A 21753-nucleotide genomic window follows, 5' to 3' on the forward strand; every position below is an offset into this window, starting at 1 on the left:
CACCCAATGTGGGGCTTGAACTCAAAACCCTGAGGTCAAGAGGTGCGTCCTCTATCAAGTGAGCCAGTCAGGTGCCCATCAAGTATTTCTTAAATATGGTATTTTGACTATATACCTTCAGGTTCAAAACAAAAAAGAGTCAATGTATCCTAGATGATGGGAACCAGGCTCATCACTGTCCAAGAAGGGGGTTACAAAAAGAAAGGAGGAAGATCAAAAAAACCTGTGGTGAATTGGAATTTGAGGTATCAACAGGACTCATGTTTTTTAATACACATATGGATAAAGAAATAGAATGGGCAATGTGTGTAAAAGGGGAGGGGGGCAGTCTGTGCATAGATACACACACATACATGATTTCCTAGCTCGGCCTGCTGAGAGAAGGGTTAGAGGCAGTGATATCCCAACACCAGGGAGCACTGCTACTATGCCCAAATCCTCATTTCTACACACCATTCTCCAGTAAGAACCAGAGCTCCTTGCTGAAATGACTGATTCCAGGAAAGTAGAAGATGAACCTGGAATATCTTGTACCAGAATGCAAAGAGCTGCTCAAAGAATGAAGGGAGTGAGACAAAAAAAGACACAAGCATCTGTGTGAAGGGGCTTGCACTGGCTAAATGTGGGACAATGTGACCATCAAAATAAGTAAGGACAGTAACAGGCAATAGCCCACACCAGATAAAACAAGAATCTAGAGTTCAAACTGATACAGATTGATGGATGGATGGATGGATAGATGGATGAATAGATGATAGATGTAAAGTGAAAGTTTTTTCTAAAAGCAGAATTTCAACTGAAAATTACAGAGGAAATGATAGAACTGGAAAATCATCAATGGCATACTGACACTGGTAGACAAAAGTTTAATGAGGGACAAGTTATTTAACAGTCTCCAAAACCTTGCCAGAAGATGCTGAATAATTACAAGCAGAACAATGCTAACTTTACAGAGAAGAATATGGCATACACCACTTTAACTGGTGATCAAAAGTTACCAACACTGCTAGCAGGGCAAATCAATACACTGTATTTCCAAATACAACACACGGAGAATATGGTGTTACTTCTGTGGCAGTAACGCCAAAACACACATCCTTCTATTTCATATAAATCTCCATTCCCTCTAAAGCTCCTTTAAGGGCCTGTTCTTTCTGCTATTGCAGAATCTACCAAATCTGATCCATACTCAAACGTTCGGTTAAAAAAATTTCATTACACTAAGAACTTATTTTTCATTTTGAAATACTGACTAGTAAAAGTTGAATTAACAACCTAAAACAGTCTTATCTACATAACTTCTATAAAAACAAAACCTCATATTTGGGAAGTAATAAACCTGGGAAGCAACATTTGAACAAGGATCACTCTGGCTGAGACTAAGCTCTCCTTATTATTGCCAATGAAAAGTTTAAATTGTATCATGAAAAAAGTAACACTTCTATTTGATACAAGCCTTAAAATAAACCTTAGATTAAAAAAAAAAAAAAAAGCACATGCAAAAGTATTAACAAAAAGACCCAAAAATCTATTGTTAACTCAGTCAATCTTGTTATATTTGGTTCTTGCTAATCCAATGACTTATGGAACTCCCACCTCACACCAAATACAGAAATAGTTTCATCAAAGAAACCATAATTTTCCATTACACTTAGCCAGGGCTCTTCACTGGCCCCTGGAAGCAAAGGCTATCAAACACGTGCCTTTGAGGTTTTACTTCTTTTTTGACCAATCTCTTTCTAGTAAAGACATTTGTTTCCTTAGACACAATCAAATTACATTTAAATTTTAATGGCCAATGAATCAATCTGCCCTTTACAATTATTTCTATATTCTGATTACACAACGTATCCAAAAAGCAATCTTACTGCCCTTATTTCCAGATTTTGGTGGAAGAGCGACTGAGACATGCATTGTACTGCAATCTCCATATAGTAACAATAATAACCTAAAACAGTCAATTTACCAACATAACTCACCATACTTCTTCTAATATAATTGATGGCTTTTTTCATATCCATGCCAGACCAGTTGTTGAGCATATAGCAAATACAGGAGGCACAGTATACAAATCGCATGTCATTTTCACTGCCTTCAGGGACTGCACAGAAGCTGAAAGTAATAACAGTTATTATTTACAGTAACACCACACTAGAATCTAGTTTTTATTTTTTTGTGGGGATGGGGGAAGCAAGAAAATCTACTTCATGTCTTAACTCACAGAAAAACTTATTAAATATGGGTTTAAAAGCCATATACTACTTTTATTAGTAAAGAACAGGACTATTAACTTGAATAACACAAAATCATCCCTAGGTCACCACTCTATTTCAAAGTTCTGGATATCTGGGTAGTTTTACACACTACCAGTTACTCCTTCCCAGATGGCACCACACAGAATAAGTTTATTTGGTCCCTATCATGGACAGTCATAGCACACCAGCTTGAGAACTGATGGGGGGAAATATACCTAGGACCCACTGGGTAGTAAGAAATTTCCAAACCCACATTTTCATATGTGTAATTTCTTCTAAATGTATATGTATGTAACCACTAACTAATCGATCATATTGTGTTACAATTTAATTTTTACCTATTTCATTAGTTTTAGAGAGGTAACAGTCTGAGTCTGATATCTATTCCTTTATTTATAAACAAGGATAAGGTAGCAGTAATCAAAGACCATATGGAAACTTTGAGAACTTGGTCACATACACTGGCTGAGGTAAAGACTGAGTTCTATAGTATTTCCAATTACTGACAATTTATCTTACAAGTCTACTTAATTTTCCCCTCACCAAGATCGTGTCTTTTATTTTTATTTTTTTTATTTTTTTGATCGTGTCTTTTAAACACTGAAAGGAAAACAGAGGTATTAGCTGATGGAGTACTGACATAACATTATGGGGAATTGGTTTGCAAAATCTTTTCCTTAGACAGTATCACTACTGTTTTGTCACTTCCTAGATTTGGTGGTGGGGGGTGGGTGGAGGGGAGAGTGGAGAGTTTCACCTTAAAACTCTGGGACGATTCCTCAGACATACCATACAAACCACCTAATATTCATAAGTTCTTTTTCTAACCTTTACAAATGTCACTGAAACTATACACTATTGTCTTCACCCCCTTATTCCCCAATCACTATATCTTAAGGAATAAAAGTTCAGACTAAATGTATGCTTACTTCAAAATATCCATTTTTTTCACCCAGAAGGTAAATTAAAGTCCATCCTAATACTGAAACCATTCAACCACTTACTTGTGAACATATTCACTGTCTCAGTTTAAAAAAAAAAGAGAAAAAACAAGGAGCTCTGCTGTTGTGATTTCTTTTTACTCACGTTAAGAAATCTTGGGGGGTTTTTTGATTAGGGATTTAACTCTATGTATATACAGTGAGCTTTAAAGGCTTCTAAATGGGTTTATGATAAACTCTAAAAGTTCTAGTACAGTATTATACCCATTTTTTAGTTCTACAAAATTTGTCCGAAAAAGAAAAAATAGAAAAAGAAAAAGACAAAAAACAAAGAGTGACCCATACCTTCCATCTTCCAGCTGAAGGGCTCTCAAGCCTGCTAAGCAAGCTTCCTTATTTACTCGGCTTAGGTCATCTCCAAGAATAACTAAGCATGAAAGGCCAGTGTAGGTCATTGCTATGTGGCCACTATCATAAGGATGAGCCGTTCCAGGATTCTAAATTCAAAGTTAACATAATGTTAATTAATTGGTAAACTGAAAACTTACTTCATTAAGTAATCCGGCATGAGGTCTCAGGAACTAGTAAAATTAAATGTTAGTACTGATTTGTACCTACACCAGATTGAAAAACAAACCCCATTTTATAGGTCTCAATGTAAGTATGACTGCATGCTTGCCAGGCTACACAATTTTTAAATTTATCCTGCAAACCTCAAACTTTATAGAAGCAGCTCTGATATGCAAATAAACCACATTATTTGAGCTTCATATGTAGTCAACCACATTACTTACAATTTAAGTCTCATGAAGTTAGAAAAGCATACAGCCTTTCAAAGATTTATAAAAGAAATAAAAATTCTTTTACTGTACAAATCCAAATTAAATACCATAGTAATCACCACATAAAAATGTTTTAAATGTTTTAATTTTTTAAAATTGAATTACAGTGACATATGACAAAGAATATTTTAATTTTGACAGAATACGAGTAATTTTAAAAAATTCATCTCTCTCCTGTACCCACTCTAAGAAATGGTAACTTCTACAACCACTGAAACACACCAAATCCTGGCTCTACAACTCGTTGTCTTGCTTCATTTCCTCCTTCTGAAAAAAGGATATTAGTACCTCTACATGGGGTTATTGTGAGGATTAAATAAAATTACTGGGACAAAGATGCTAGTTATCCTGATGATGATGCAAGTACAAGGCAAATATCCAAAGGGCCACTACTTCCTGGGAGTCATGAACCAGGATCTTGGAATCATTAGGGAGTGAATCACATTATTTTCCTGCTCACCCATCTTCTGTGGTTCCTCACAGAACAAGTGTGCATGGTTTCCAATACCTTCTATAATCTGAACCCACCCCACCCATCTGGTTTTACATATATGATTCTTTATATGGTCTCACAAACGCGCCAAACCAATTCTCATCTGGCTAACACTTTCAATTCTGAGCTCCTTCGTAGAGCTCAAACTCTGGTACTCCTGCTTATTCTACTCCACATATACAATAGTCTACCTAGAACTCCTATGGCATATTTCATTTTTTGGTACTTAAACTAAACATCTACCATGTTAAAAGCACTGTGGGGGAACCCAAACAGAAATCAAATGCAGAACTTAATCTTAAGAGCAGAAAAAGGGTCTGGTCTAGTAATTACAATACAAATTAGAATGTAGTGTCAGGAGGGAGATATAGCAACACACTGATTTTTTTTTTTTTTTTTTTTTTAACTATCATCTTCTGTTAGCCAAATCAATAGACTGTTTAGCTTGATTTTCTTTTAAGGAGGTTCCATGTCCAATGTGGGGCTGAATTCATCTCCCTGAGATCAAGATTTGCATGCTCTAATGACTCAGTCAGCCAAGGGCCCCAGTAACACAAAATTTTAAATGGATTTTTCTTTTTTGCAGCAGAAGAGGAGCTTGGTGGGTAGAAAGGAGAGGCAGCTTTATAGGTAGAAGAAAAAGTAAAAGCAAAGCAGAGAAAGAAAATTCTGGGTATTTAGCATGTATTAGGGACAACACTTCATTTAATAGACAATACAGAATTTGTGAAGGAAAACAGTGAGAAAAGTGGGTTGAGAGCATCCATCAGTGTTTCTTAAAAAGTGCTCTAAGGCCATGGAAGATCTTGGGCATTTAACAGGTAAGGCAATGGCCTATATAGATGGTTTGGATTCAGAAGAAAAACTGAGAACACTACTGTATTTATATACTATATCTGACAATCCTATGTGCCTCAGATTCTTACAGACTCTCAACCAACCACCCTCAGTGAAAACTCCTGCGGGGCCTATGAGTCCCCCTGGACTTTCCTGGTCCTCCCAGCATTCAAATTCATATGAACACAATGTGGCATGGAGTGAGACCTGGAGTGAGACCTGGCCTCCCCAGAAGATGCCAGGGATCCAGGTGAATTAGGACCAAAACTGGGTGTGAAGAGACTGTAAATCAGGACAAAAAAAGATTGTTTCTTCTTCAGTTTTATTCCTGTTATTTTAAAAATGTCTTGGAAGTGGGAAGGCAAGAGGAAGGCGACTGACTTTTAAAAGTAATGCTTTCAAAGCCCTGTTTAATTTCAACAAGGGTAGGTATACATCTGTGTAAGTAAGCTATGGCATTCTAGGGGGGGGGGGTCATCATGACCAAGTGTCATAGCACCCAGAAACCTTGTCCACTATGAGCAAAGGGAGAGCCATCTTCTTCAGGACTGGCATCAACTGGAAAATGTTATATGTATAGGAAAAGGGGAACATATTTTATGAATCCTTGGTTTTTAGACTCCCTGCTAAAAGCAATGGGCACACATGATTGAAGACAACTTGACCGAGTCACATGACTTTGACACTGGCAAGATGATCTATAGCCTAGGACAGAGGAAGAAAATTGAAGCAGTGCCTCTAGGAAATCAATCATGCTGCTTTCACCCACCCATATCCACTGCTATTTATTCCATAATTTAGAAGCAGAGCATTAAAAAATGGGCAATATGCCATTTATGTTTAGGTTACAACTGGATATAAATATTAATGTACTCAGTATTGTTAGACAGTAGCTTGTAACCAATATATAAGCAGAGTGACCCATTAAAGGAAAAGTGTCTATGCTGTATGGCCCTCTTTTGAAAAAAAAGAAAATGACGAAGTTTCTCTCTGCTTCTGCTATAGAAAAATATTGTTATTTTGAGTCTAGATGCAAACACCTGCAGAGCTGGCTGGTTCCACTGCTTCGAAGAAGAGAAAAGCTCTTCACTCTGTTAGGAGTCACTGCTTTCTATACAGCATGTGCTGGTACCAAAGTCACTGGCTGTAACCCTGGAAGACTGTCTGCCTATTGCCGCAAAAGTCCTCAAACTCATCACTGCTAGGGTCTTCTATTACTGCCTTGGCAAGAACTTTTTCTTTTATTTCTAAGGTATGTGAGTCGAATATACAGTTTTTCACTAACACAGAAGTTCTCTGGCTTCCTAGAGAGCAAGTACCAAGCAGAGTGCTTTATTTCCAATTCTCCAGGAAATCACCAATAATTTTTACAAACACAAGTGACAGTAGGATATAATGCTTGAGACAGTAGAGATTTCTGTGTGTGTATGTACTGTACATTGTGCCAGGAAATAAGGTGTGCACCACACTCCTTTGTAGGAGTTGTAGGTCATCATGTACATCAACAGACACTATTTTAGGTATATCAAAACATGGAAGCTTGGTTCTTTTTTTTTTTTTTTTTTTTTTTTTTTGGAAGCTTGGTTCTGTTTGTATAATTTCTTAGTTTTCTTTTTCACTAAAATCCAACCACCTCCCTTCTCCTTCCTCCTGACCCAGATAGAACGCACCTTTGATGGGTTGAATGGAATACCCAGGTATGAAGAGCCTCGGAAACCACAGCGATTTAGATTTGATCCTAGAAAATAAAAACGTGTACTTATTTAAGGCATACTTTATTTCTCTACAGACTCTTAGGTCGTTCAATTAAACATTCTTTCAGAAACTGAGCATTTTAGTACCAAAGCCTTGTCACTGTGTCCATTTTCATTCTAGCTAATGGTTGGTTAATGCTCACTATGTGCAAAAGCTGTCATCTCTTTACGGGAATTTCCTCGTTTAATTTTCAAAAATTTGTTAAAGTTTATTTAAAGTAATCTCTATACTCAATATGGGCCTTGAACTCACAACCCCAAGATCAAGAGTTGCACGCTCCGACTGAGCCAGCCAGATGCCCTTTTCATTTAATTTTCAAACCAGAGACAAAATAATGATTTCCTACTATGTACCTTTAGGTTATAGCCTACCTCACTGTATACAAAATGCTTCCTTACCTTTTCTATATGATTATTTTTCATGTGACCAACATATTTAATCCCCATGCTAAAGAAAAGGAAGAAGTCCCGGAGGTTAAGTGACATGTTCAAGGTAACAAACCGTTAGTAATGCATCAGGATCTGGAATTCTAACTTCCCATCCAGTGTCTTTTTACTTTAACTCACTGCTTTTTTATATGTGAGCAAACTAAAGGCAGAAGAAGCTGCTCTAGTCACAAAAAATATTATGTATTTTGCATTTCAACACAATAACCCACTTTAAAGTACTGGGAAGTTAAGAAAATAAGCTGGAAACTTCAGTCACGTCCATGAAAAGGGAGCCCTGTGCACTGGTAGTGGGAAATGTAAATTGGTATAGCCAGTATGGAAAATAGGATGGAGGTTCTTAAAAAAATTGTAAATAGAACTACCATATGATCCAGCAAGCCCACTACTGGGTATATATCCAAAGGAAACAAAATCGCTAACTTGAAGAGATGTCTGTACCCCCATGATTACTGCAACATAATTTACAATAGCCAAGATGTGTCTGCTGACAGATGAGTGGATAAAGAAAATTTTTCAAACACACACACCAACCAGGATATGATTCCGTCATAAAAGAAGAAATTCTGCCTTTTGTGACATTATGGATGGAAGTTCAGGGCGTTATGCCACATGAAATAAGAGAGAGAAATAAATACTATAATACTCTATGTTTTCACTTGTATGTGCAATTTAAAAAGGCTGAACTCACAGAAACAGTAGAATAGTGGTTCCCAGGGGCTGAGAGAAATGGAGAGATGTTAGTCATACAAAAGTCTATCTGTAAGATGAGTAAATTCTGGGGACTTAATGTATTGCATGGTGACTATTATTAATAGGACTGTATTATATACCTGAAAGTGATAGGAGAGATCTTAAATGTTGTCACTACACACACAAAAGGTATGTGAGGATACTGTGGTAATCATTTTGCAATATATACACGTATCAAATCATAATGTTGTATAACTTATACTTAAGTATATTCTATGTCAATAATATCTCTATAAAACTGGGAAAAATAAAAAAACTATAAATGAAAAATTAGTTATACCCACAGTAAGAAAGTAATTATGGTTCTGATACCTATTAGACAATCAGCATTACAGATGAAGAGGACAGAAATGTAATATCCGTAGACTGTACAAGCACTGTTAATAAAAAATCAAGTAGATTTATAAATAGGTTCTGACGTGAGAAACTAGTTTCGTATCTCTTATGACTGGAACATGACTAATTCATAATAACTGGTTTTCATTCTTATATTTCTTCAAATCAGGTACTCTATTCTCTGTATTTCCCACAGTACTTAGAGTAATAGCTTAAACATTAATTTCTTGAACAATTTAGGAAACTTTACACACCAAATTTAAAACTTTCCACTAACCACCTTCCCCTATTAACAAAAAATTTATTTGAAAAAGGGTATTATCTAATGGTGGATATTAACGAACATGGCTCTATTATCTTTGCTAAAGACTTTTAAGTGCATAAACTATTTAAGACTTGTCAATGTATAATAAGAGTAACAAAAAGGCTCAGACTGACAGGGTAAGGATACATCTGAGAATTTACTCTTGTAACTTTCAGTATAAGAAAGGCCAGATGCACAGACACACCCAATACAGTGCTACATGTGGTAAGATTCAGAAACAAACAGGAGTCCAGCAGGTTAAATGCAATACTCTAGCTCCTCAAAGGAACACTAAACTGCTACAAAAATACTTAGGGAAAACTATATAGCCCCATGGAGAAATGATCAAGTTAAGAGAAAAAACAGGACACAAACATTTATGTGATCATGTTTATAATTAAGCAAAGGAGGCTTATCAACAAAGTCCAGAAGGAAATAAATAAAGTAACATTGTATGGAATGACAGGAGAGTGAATTCTGTTTTTTGTATGAGTCATTTTTGCCCTAATGAATTATCAAACTTATTAACTTGAAACCACACCCCTTTATTATCTCACAGCTCTGCAGGTTCCGAAGTCCAAGACAGGTCTCACCAGGCTAGATGAGCATGCCAGTGGGGGCTGCACTCCCCACTGGAGGCTCTGGGGAATAACCAACCTCCCCTCAAGTTCCCTCAGCTTGCTTAGCAGGTGTGGCACTTTGCTCATGTCATCTGGGCCCCAGAGCTCCTAGAGACCACTCTTGCCACTGCTTGTATCTGGGCCTCTGTACCATGGGCCTGCAACACAGCTGAAATCCTTCTTGTGTTGGGATTCTCTCTAGCTTCTCCTTCTGCAGCATCTCTCTGACTCTTCCTGCCTTTTCTCCTTTAATAGGGCTCATGTGGTTGTACCAGGCAACTCCTCGCCCCAGTACATAAAACACCTATCTCCCTATTTTGAGGTCAGCTGACCAGGAACCTTAACTTCATCTTTAAAGTCCATAAGTGCCTAGTGTCTGTACAACCAATAAAACTTCCACCACATGAGCAATAAGGTTGATTTGCTTTCTTGACATTGGTGTGTTCACTGGAATATCACTTTTTTTTAAGTTTTATTTTTAAGTAATCTCAACACGGGGCTTGAACTAATGACTCCAAGATCAAGAACTGCATGCTCTTCCAACTGAGTCAGCCAGGGACCCCTGGAGTAGCACTTATAATTTTCTCCAAAACCTTTCCTTTGCATTCACAACTTAGCCAACTGGCACAAGAGGCCTAGCTTTCAACCTATCTAGGCTTTTCACATGCCTCCTTCACCAAGCTCAATCATTTCTAGCTTATGATTTAAAGTGAGAGATGTGCAGCCCTTCTTTTCACTTAAACACTTAGAGACCACTATGGGGTTACTAACTGCCCTAATTTCAATATTGTGTCTGAGGGACTAAAGAGGCCTGAGGAGAGGGATGAAGGGGAATGGCTGGTCAATGGAATAGTCATAACACACATGTTTATCAATTACGTGCACCGTCTTATATAGGCACAGTTTGTCATGCCTCAAAACAATTGGAATAGTAGCATCAACGATCACTGATCACAGATTACTATAGTAAGTATAATGAAAAACTGAACTACTGAGAAAATTACCAAAGTATGAAACAGAGACATGAAGTGAGCAAATGTTAGAAAAATGGAACCAATAAACTTGCATGACAGAGAGTTGCCACCAGCCTTCAATTTATAGAAAATGCAGTATCTTCAAAGCATAAACAATAAAATGAGGAATGCCTATTAGAGTATAAAAAATCTGTTTCTGAATGAAATGTTATTTCCTTACAGGTAAAGGAAATTGTTTATTTCTATGTATTTAGCTTATTTACTTACACCTTTAAATTATCTGAAAAGCAGCAAAAATACTGATGTTCAAAAATATCACCAAAGGTTAGGAGACTGTGGCATGGACGTTTGGAATCTAATTCAAGATCCTATTCTTACTAGCTCTGTATTCTATGGGCAAATAATACCCTCTCTGAGCTAGTTCCCTCCATTTCTGAACAAGGAACATAAGGAACGTAACGTATTGCAAGCAGTACTTTGCAGGGTTCTTGCAATGTTTAAAGGACACAGGCAGATGATGTTCTGTCCAGTGACCAACGGAAATCAACAGTAACCCAGTTCAAACAGATTCATTAGATTTTTACAAAAAGTGAAACAGGAAAAAAGTATCAGCTTCTGTTGCAACTGAACAAGAAAAGTTTCTTTAAAAGAAGTTAAAGGCAAATGATTTATACGATCTGAAGAGAAACCAGAGTTGGGATCCCTGGGTGGCGCAGCGGTCTGGCGCCTGCCTTTGGCCCAGGGCGCGATCCTGGAGACCCGGGATCGAATCCCACGTCGGGCTCCCGGTGCATGGAGCCTGCTTCTCCCTCTGCCTGTGTCTCTGCCTCTCTCTCTCTCTCTCTCTGTGTGACTATCATAAATAAATAAAAATTAAAAAAAAAAGTTATTTATTTATTGAGAGAGAAGGAGAGAGAGCATGAGGGGGAGGGAGGAAGAGGCAGAAGCCCCCCCTGAGTAGGGAGCCTGATGCAGGGCTCTATCCCAGAACTCTGAAATCATGACCTGAGCTGAAGGCAGATGCTTAACTGAGTCATCCAGGCACCCCAAAAAAAGTTTAAGTATACAATGGAATATTACTCAGAAATGACAAATACCCACCATTTGCTGCAACGTGGATGGAACTGGAAGGTATTATGCTGAGTGAAATGAGTCGATCGGAGAAGGACAAACATTATATGTTTTCATTCATTTGGGGAATATAAATAATAGTGAAAGGGAATAGAAGGGAAGGGAGAAGAAATGGGGGAAATATAAGATAATATAAGAAAATATAAGAAATATATAAGAAAGGGAGAAAATATAAGAAAGGGAGACAGAGCATAAAGACTCCTAACTCTGGGAAACGAACTAGGGGTGGTGGAAGGGGAGGAGGGCAGGGGGTGAGGGTGAATGGGTGACAGGCACTGAGGGGGGGCACCTGACGGGATGGGCACTGGGTGTTATTCTGTATGTTGGCAAATTGAACACCAATAAAAAATAAAGTTATTATTAAAAAATATAATAACAAAAAACAAATAAACAAAAACGACTTCCTCTTCCCCCTTTCCAAAAGAGTATATATTGTCACTCAAAAAAATTCACTGGGCAATTCATTCTGATTCTTGTCAAGATTTGCCTGCTATTGTGTTTTCCTTTATATTCTAGCAAGCTTACCTATTCATGATAATTATTAAGTATAAATGAGCCATTCTAAATTTATAACCAGATGCATATTCACAGTAGTCTAAGCTTCCTTGGAGGTTATTACACGGTGCCATCTAGTGTTCCTATTCAGTAGCAGCAGAATAAACTGGAAGTGTGGCTCTGGGTCTCAACAGAATCAATTGCAGAGTCTGAAAAAATATACAGGCCTGTTGGGTCCTAACTCAGGCCCACATGAAAACCCTCAGAATGGGGCCTGGACAATCATATATACAAAGAACAATCCCTGTTTGATAGCCAGCCAGAATCGAGAACCACTGATGTGGCTCCACAATCAGAGTCACAGAGTCAAACTAGTTTATCTTGTTACATGCAAGTAGTTTAGTTAGCAGGATCTCATAAACATCTAGACACACTTTACACAACTCCTGGTTTCAGATTCTCAAGAGACTGGACAAGGTGAACAAAACATTCTAGAGCCTACAAAATAGGTTTATCTATTTTCTAAATTTCACAAATTCGTTTCAGAGTCAGAACTAGATTAACTAAGGAAAAGGCAGGTGGGAGACTTCCCTTCATAGAGATTTAACAGTTTCATGCAACAAAACAGTAAATGAAGAATGAGACTGTGACAAGATTGGTGGTGTGGCCTACCAGACACATGGTGAGGGACAGTTGGGCACATAACCATTGTGGAGCCATCTCTGCAAAAAATTCTTGATCTACAATTCTTCCAAACCAGACATGCTATTTTTAAATGTGCAACATGCCCAGTTTAGCCACATGCAACTATACTCACACTTGTAAGTATGTTATTTAAAAAACGCAGTAATAGGACTTAATCTATTTTAAAAAAAATCTCACAGGACAACATACACGATAAACACGCACCTATTGTACGGAATCAGTACTGGAGATATCCAGGAATGGGAATCTCAAAGGACTAGAAAACAAAAAACTGTACGCTAATTTTGCCTCTAGCATTATCATGCTATATTATCATGGACAAATTATTCATCCCATTGGATCTTAATATCCTCATGTGTAAAATGATGGACTATAATATTCCTTGCTCTACTCTAGCTCCAAAATTCTCTGGCTGTGCCCTTGATAAGAGAAGGGAACACACAACCCCCAGCTTGATCCTCTGTGTTTTCTAAACACTTCCAGAGATTGATGAGAAGGGCCCAATCCTCCAATGGTCTAACCATACACCTTACTAAGATACCAGTGGGGTCTTTATACCCCTGGAGTTAAGCGGAAAGCCAGGGTTAATTCTGATTAAATATTCACAACGTACTTAAGTACCACACATCATAGTCCCCACCATGGACCAAAAACTTCACCAGTAAAGCTAACCTGGGGCTTGGAAGTCAGAAGCCTGGGATTTCAGTCTGATCTATCACTTAATACCTATGTGTGGCCTCAGGCAGCTCTTAGTCGCTATGTCTCTCATTCTCCTCTTCTGGGGAAGGCAGATTAGAACAATGTGACAATGTATTTGACAGTGCCTTAAAAAGCATAAAATTTTAATTAATGTATAACATTTCTGCATTAGCAAAATATCAGCATTTGTATATAACCATATAACATTAAGTTTAGTTTAATTTTAGTTGTGTTTTGAAGAGAGGTTGAAGTTTTCTGAATTTTGCTTTAAAGATCGATTTGACAGAGAAAGCAAGCACAAGCAGGGGGAATGGTAGCGGGAGAGGGAGAAGAAGCAGGCTTCCCATCTAGCAGGGAGCCCAATGTGGGGCTCCATCCTAGGACCCTGAGATCATGACCTGAGCCAAAGGCAGACACTTAACCAACTGATCTGCCTGCCAAGGCTCTCCTTTAACTTGGATTTTTAAATATGGAAACATACTTTGAATACACAAATAATGCAGATACATAGAATAAAAACAAAGTACTACCTTATCCTGTCATCCTCCTACATGTGTTCCCATCTACTTCCCCTCCATAAATATTTTCTATGTTTCCGTTCAGAGTTTTCCCTATATACTTATTAGTCAAAGATTAACACAAAACATCTCTGTACACGTTAGTATTTATAACTTAACTATATATGAACATTTTCATGTCATTATATACATAGGTCTATTTCAATCACTTTACTACTGCATACTATTCTTGGTAGACCATAGTTAATTTAACTGTTTCACTTTTGTGAACATTTATTCCCCTTCTAATTTGCCTGTGTATCGAACAATGCCAAAACATATTCTACAAAGATTTTTATGCATGTTATTAGTTTCCTGAGGTTACAAATCACCACAAATCTGGACGCTTTCAGCAATGGAAATATATTCTCTCAGAGTTCTGGAAACCAGAAGTCCAAAATCAAGGTGCTAGCAGGACTGGTTCCTTCTGAAGGCTCTGAGGGAGAAATCATCTCATGCTTCTCTCAGTTCCTGGTGGCTTTGGGCAATCCTGGCATTCCTCTGTGCAGTAAGCTCACAGTAACCTCTGCCATTGCCCCCACAGGGCATTCCCCTCGGGGTCTAGAATCTCCCTCTTCCCTTCTCCTAGAAGGGCACTAGGCAGTGATCTGGAGATGCTTACCTTAATTATACCTGCACAGGCCCTTCTTCAACTAAGGTCATATTCTGAGGTTCTAAGCAGATCTATCTTTTCGGAGCCACTATAACACACATGAGACTGTGTCAGATGTGCTAAAAAAAAAATCATACACTAAAATGTCTCTCAAAAGGTTACAATGATTTTCACTTCCACAAAAATGAAGTGCTCTTTCCCCAGTACTCTTGCCAACTTTTATTTTTTTAATTTATTTCTTTTAAAAGATTTCATTATTTATTTGTGAGTGAAAGAAAGACAGAATGAGAGCTCATGAACAGGGGGAGGGGCAGAGGAAGAGAGAAGCAGACGCCCTGCCCCGCTGAGCAGGGAGCCTGATGTGGGGCTCTATCCCAGGGCCCAAGGAACATGACCTGAGCCCAAGGCAGACGCTTAACCAACTGAACCACCCAGGCACCCCTCTTGCCAATTTTTAAAACTTCCAGCTAAATTGATGTTACATAAAAAATAATGCAACCTTGTTTCTACTGCATCTCCCTGACTTTGCTAGTAAGGCTAATTCTCTTATATATTATTTACTGACTTCTTTGAGGTCCTCCATTCTTAAATTTCATCATCTTCTAAACAGTGATGTGTCATTTACCTTTCAATCTTTAAGAGTTCTTCACAGTCTGGATATGAGTATTTGTTACATATATTACCACAATTTCCAAGCCTGTCACTTACTCAGCCTTATCTTTTACTACAAAACATTTTAAAGTATTTGTTTAAACAAATTTATCACATTTTTATTTTATGGTGCTGGATTTTTAACATTTCTGGATTTTTCAATTCCCTAAGATTTTACATGGTATCACAAGGTAGGACAAATACAGACCTAGGAGTCACAGAAGGCACACTCTACTCATTCTGCAAAACCCTTATGAATGAGAAAATATTTGAGGAGCCAGAGGATGCTAAAATTAGGTGTTTTGAGATGCAATATCCAACAAGCAATTCTCAGAAGGCCAGCCATTCATTCAACTCAACTGAATACAACTCAATACAATCCACTCAATTCTGACACTATGCAGAGATAGGCTGCAGACACTATGAAGACTCCACAGGGGGGCAGCCCGGGTGGCTCAGCGGTTTAGCGCCGCCTTCAGCCCAGGGCCTGATCCTGGAGACCCGGGATCGAGTTCCACATCGGGCTCCCTGCGTGGAGCCTGCTTCTCCCTCTGCCTGTGTCTCTCTGCCTCTCCTCTCTGTGTCCCTCATGAATAAATAAATAAAATCTTTAAAAAAAAAAAAAAAAAAGACTCCACAGGCTGAGGGCTCAGTCCACCAGGACTGCAAACCACTGCAACACACCCCCCAACTTCAGACCTCAGATGCAAGCCCCATTAGCTGTGCTGCTTCTGACCAACTGGCTACAGACTGGAGGTTCTCATGAGCCCCTCTCCTTGGGCACAATTAATTTGCCAGAGCAGCTCACAGAGCTCAGAAAAACTTGTTAACAGTAAAAGAATGTAACTCACGAACATGCAGATGGAAGAGATGCATAGGTAAGGTATGGGGAAGGGGCACAGAGCTTCCATGCCCTCTCCGGTGTGGCACTCTCCCAGCATTTCCACGTATTCACCAACCTGGAAGCTTTCTGAACCCTGTCCTTCTAGGTTTTTACATAGGCTACATTACATAGGCATGATGGATTAAATCACAGGCCACTGGCAATGGCTTCAGCCCCCAGCCCTTCACCACTCCCCTCCCTGGAGCTCAGGTAGTGGGACTCTAATCTCTGGCTGGCTCTAAGGGCATAAAGGCCCCATCCTTAGGTGCTTTACAAAAGTCACCTTATTAAGGTAACAAAAGACAATTTCTATCACTCTCAAGCCTTAGGAAACGCCAAAGGTCTTGGGAGTTGTGAGCCAGGAACTGTGGATGAAGACCAAATACACATTTCTTATAAATCACAATATCACGATGCTTTAGACCAAATGTGAAAACACAGAGAAGTCAAGTTGGAGGATGAATGGGTGATTTAAGAGTCCAACAACTCCTGATACACAGCAAAGCTTTAGGCACTAAAAGACAAAAGAAATATAAGAGAGATACATTCTTTGCCTTCCAGAAGTGTACAATTCAGGCGCAAGCAAAAATATTTTAAGTAACAATTAAGCAGCGATGAATGAAAAAACAATTAGCAATGTGCTTCAAACCAACGAAATCCATGGAGAGGGCAGTGCAACACAAAAGAGAATTCTGGTAAGTCTCAAAAGAGATGGGGTGAGTACCAATTGGAATTCAAAGAAAATTTTAAAACTTCCATCAAACTGTAATACACATAAGAAAAGCGCATTATCATAAACAACTCAATGAACTTTGCAAAGTAAACTTATCACATAACCAGTACTCAGCTCAAGAGAAAGTACATGACAGCACTCCAGAAACCCCCTCCTACTTCCTCTTCTTCCTTTGCTCCCCAAAAGCTCCCACTGGTTTTGTCTATTTTTGTACTCTGTATAGAATTATGCACTAGGTAACTTCTTTCTCTCAAAACAGGTTTGTGATATTCATCAAAATTTTTGCATATAGTTATAGACTGTTCTTTCCCACTTTCCATTGTACAGAATTCCATTGTGTGACTGTATTAATACATCATTCATCCATTATACCCAAGACAGGTAGTTTGTATGGTTCCTAACTTCTGGACTCTTGTGAAGAACACTGCTGTAAACATACCTTCTGGTGAACATGTTTTCACTTCTGATGGGTGTGGACTAGGGAGAAGTGCACACATGTTCAGCTTTAGTGAGTACGGCCAGTTTTCCAAAGGAGCTGGTAAATTGGCAGTTTTCCTTCAGCTTGTGTGAGTTCCAGTTGTGCTGTTACTTTCTGCCTTTTCCATTTTAGCCTTCTAGTGAGTATGTAGCAAACACATTATGAATAATATGAGAGTTCAGATATTAACAAACCTCTCACAACAAAGCAGTCTTTAGAAAGAAAACAGGTATTTTAAAAAGATGTATTTATTTTTTTAAGGGAGGGAGAGAGAGAGAGAGAGAGTGTGTGTGAATGGGATGGGGGGAGTGGAGGCAGAGGGACAGAGAACTTCAAGCAGACTCCCTGCTGGGCACAGCGCCTGATGAGGGGCTCAATCCCATGACCCATGCAATCATGACCTGGACAAAAACCAAGACTTAGACACCCAACCGACTGAGCCTCCCAGATGTCCCAAGAATATGGGTTTTAATTAAACTAATTGCACACAAAAAAAGTTCATGAACACAGTCACACACCCAAGGGATAACAAAATGACATGTGTAAAATCCATGTTTAAGAGCATAAAACCAGCAGCCTATTGTTTTGTGGCCACTGCTTTTCCACTGGGGGAATAATTAATCAGTTATTTTAACCATTCTGTAAGTTGCTTTAAAAAAAAAAAGTGTGTATTAATAGATAGTAAACTACCATGAAAAACTTACAATAAAATGGTAGAAGAAAGTAAACATATTTTAAGAAAAAACAATAGCTTAGTTCAATCACAGAGGCCAGCAAAGAATATAGTAGTATGAGTTCTCTCAAATGTTATGATCTATACTCTTCTAGAGTAGCAATGGCTATTTCAGGGAAATGAGTAGCAATAAATTTTTTCTAAAAATAATATATATTTTAGCAAAAACATAATAGAGAATAGCTTTTCTATGACTCACACTGTATAATTTCCTTATGCATACTATGTGAGGTGCTTTCAAGAAATTAGTGTATAGTTTAATCAGGACATGTGTTTTTAATAATCCAAAATCAGAATCTATAATAATACTATATGTAATGTTTAACTTTTAAAATAAAAAAAAATAACCCAGACTGATTTAAACAAGTCAACCCCCCCCCAACCCAAAAAACAACCTAGTAAAAAGGGAAAACACAAATTACTTCCACTTTGCAGGCATCTAGAATTGTGACCAAATCTCAGCCATAAGCTCCGAAAAAAATGAGTAGCATCTTATTAATTATCACAGCCCGTATTTACAGGTGTAGCAGCACATTCAGTAAATCCTACTCACCAACATGCTAGAATCTTTAACTACTTACCAATATATCATACATACTGCTTCATGCAGCTGGTGAAAAGTGAGTAGATACTTGTGTATGCCAGACCTAGTTCAAAATGTCTAATCATTTTTAAGTAAGAATTCACTGACAGGCCAGATTTTAAAAATTATATAAACACAAACACTATGAAATCCAATAACAATAATGTAGAAAGACATAAAACAATGTCCAAAAACATCTGCTAATAGATCAAACCTCTTTTTTCTTTTTTTAAAGATTTTTTTTTAAGGTTTTTTATTTATTCAGGAGACACACACACAGAGGCAGAGACACAGGCAGAGGGAGAAGCAGGCTCCATGCAGGGAGCCCGACGTGGGACTTGATCCCGGGTCTCCAGGATCAGGCCCTGGGCTGAAGGGCGGCGCTAACCCCTGAGCCACCCAGGCTGCCCAAGATTTTATTTATTCATGAGAGACACAGACAGAGAGAGGCAGAGACATAGGCAGAGAGAGAAGCAGACTCCCTGCAAGGCTCAATCCCAGGACTCCGGGATCATACCCTGAGCCAAAGGCAGACGCTGAACCACTGAGCCACCTGTGTCCCCAAACCTCTTTTTTTCTAAATAAAGTTTCAGCTTATTATTTCCCTAAAGTTCATCTAGGTGAGACATTTATAAATGTTTACTTCAACCAACGAAACACCCAGTTAATTTATAAATGTTGACTCATTTAGGCATGATAAAAACTGTCATTTTCAGGAGTTTATCTGCTTCTCTTTTGAAGGTTAGAATTTCTAACATTTGTAAATTAAATCAATGTTAGGTATGTTACACTTAACAGAGTGAACAATAAGGTGTATAAAACTTGTGGGCATTTAGTTGATCAGGAAACATAGAAATTTTGAAAATTAGTTATGAAAAGAAAAATAACTGACCAAAATTTATAAAGTTTAAGAAGCATAAAAATGACTGTAGTGCTAGTAAGAGTTCTAAGAAACCATCAGAGAAAGGCTAGTGAAACACAAGAGAGAAAACCACCAGGAGACTGAAAAGAAATTTTTTGACAGCAAAGAGTTCACTGAAAAGACAAAAAGAATGGCTGGGAATGAAAAATACAGCAAAGGCTATAAAACTAATCAAACATAAATACCAAATACAAATAATCAATAAGCAATCATCAATGAGGAAGTGCGGAACATAACATGTGGCTACAACTGCAAATCTCGAGTCCCAGACAACTGCACAATGGTTCTCTCGAAAGAGAGAGCAACGATTAGACTTTTTAATTTTTATTTAAGTCATCTCTACCCTCAACATGGGGCTTGAACTCACGACCCTGGGATCAAGAGTCACACACTCCACTGAATGAGCCAGCCAGGTGCTCCAATGATTAGACTTCTTAAGTGTTTGTATTTGAACACAAGGGGAGTGCAACACTGCAAGGAAAACATGGATGAATAAAATCTGGTAATAGTTTATAAATTAATACTGAGATTTGCTAGTCTGACACATGTTATGCCAAGTACAACTAACTAGTCACACTAAAAATAAAATGCTAAAAACTCACTCACTGTCTTCTGTGGGAAGGACCTGCAGGGAGTAAATCCACTCTATTATATCATCTTTGTTCACAACATCTAAGGAATCCAACATATCCAGCCCGGAGAGCGCAAAAAATGCAATTGTCAGCCTAAAAGAAAACAAACAAACAAACATAAAATTTCCATCTTAACTATCAAAACACTGAAGTCTTTCTGATTCAGAAAAATAATAAAGTCTTTCTAATTTAAAATTAAATAGTCTCATTTTGCAAAAGCCAAAAAATCCTATTTATAGTTCTAGTTTAATATCAATCACACGTTTGTTTCATTTGTAAAAAGGAATAGTTAGGAGTTAAAAAAAAAACCTGTGCTACTCATCTGAAGCATATATGGATTCATTGAAGGCAGTGTCTCAGCAACCTAAAGGCTAAAGCAGAATTTAAAAAAGAATTCTCTGCACCTAATTAGTACAAATAAATTAAAAAGGCTGGAAAATATGTAAAAATCCCAATTTCCACTTATTTGCCAAGAGCAACTATGCTTACAGTTGGTGCTTAATTCTGAAGGAATGTTAGAATCCATCTGTATTCAAATTGGTTTACAATTAATGTGACTGGGAAAAACTTAAAATGAATTTTGGGAAATAAAACTTTAAAAATACATATGCGTCTCAACTCCATTTTCCCAGAGAGGATTCTGTGACAGAATGAAAAACAGTAAGGCAACACAATCCCTTCCTTCCAAGACTGTACACTAAATGAGAAGTGTTAACTTTGTTTTCATATAAAAACTAGTACTTTGGTGATTATTTTTTATACAAAGAGTTTGTTATATTTAATTCTTTTCAGGCTAAGATGCAAAACTGCTATCTGAGCATGGTTATCTCATTTCTGTATTCTAATAATTCCTATGACTAATAACAATACTTTGGCCTAAAATCTGACAGCAAAGGCACTGGACACATTCTGTAACCTTTTCTTTCTTTCTTTTTTTTTTTTTTTTAATTTTTATTTATTTGTGATAGCCACAGAGAGAAAGAGAGAATGAGGCAGAGACACAGGCAGAGGGAGAAGCAGGCTCCATGCACCGGGAGCCCGACGTGGGATTCGATCCCGGGTCTCCAGGATCGCGCCCTGGGCCAAAGGCAGGCGCCAAACCCCTGCGCCACCCAGGGATCCCCTGTAACCTTTTCAACTAAGATTCAAAAAGAGAAATAAATAAGCCTTACTATCCTAAGGCATCCACTGTGTGTAATAAATTAACTTCTTTCCCATGCATCTAGAAAAATACTACCAACTTAAGGAAAAATGAGAAAAGTCACTTTTTTTTAAAAGGGTATAATTCTCTTTGATCTCTGGTTGAAAAGGACTGGTGTACATTAAATAATAGGAGAAGAAATCAGGGAGTAATTTAATTCTAACCAAAGCTTAAGGGCAAA

General features: G+C 38.0%; 1 protein-coding gene across 4 annotated transcripts in view; it reads right to left on the reverse strand.

The window, feature by feature from the left end:
- The window catches only part of PGGT1B (protein geranylgeranyltransferase type I subunit beta), a 53251-nt gene that overhangs the window by 23268 nt on the left and 8230 nt on the right, over positions 1–21753 (reverse strand). For 2 of the 4 annotated variants that reach the window (XM_025446662.3, XM_025446663.3), the window contains exons 2-5: positions 20346–20464; positions 7039–7106; positions 3542–3693; positions 1980–2112 (exon numbers count right to left, since the gene is read on the reverse strand). In XM_025446662.3, the coding sequence (XP_025302447.1) occupies positions 1980–2112; positions 3542–3693; positions 7039–7106; positions 20346–20464 (472 nt within the window). Of the gene's footprint in view, positions 1–1979; positions 2113–3541; positions 3694–7038; positions 7107–17462; positions 17638–20341; positions 20467–21753 lie in introns of those variants that run through there. The other 2 variants (XM_025446664.3, XM_025446665.3) reach the window with 2 other exon arrangements.

This window comes from Canis lupus, chromosome 11, assembly GCF_003254725.2.
Source record: "Canis lupus dingo isolate Sandy chromosome 11, ASM325472v2, whole genome shotgun sequence".
Classification (NCBI taxonomy): Eukaryota; Metazoa; Chordata; class Mammalia; order Carnivora; family Canidae; genus Canis; species Canis lupus.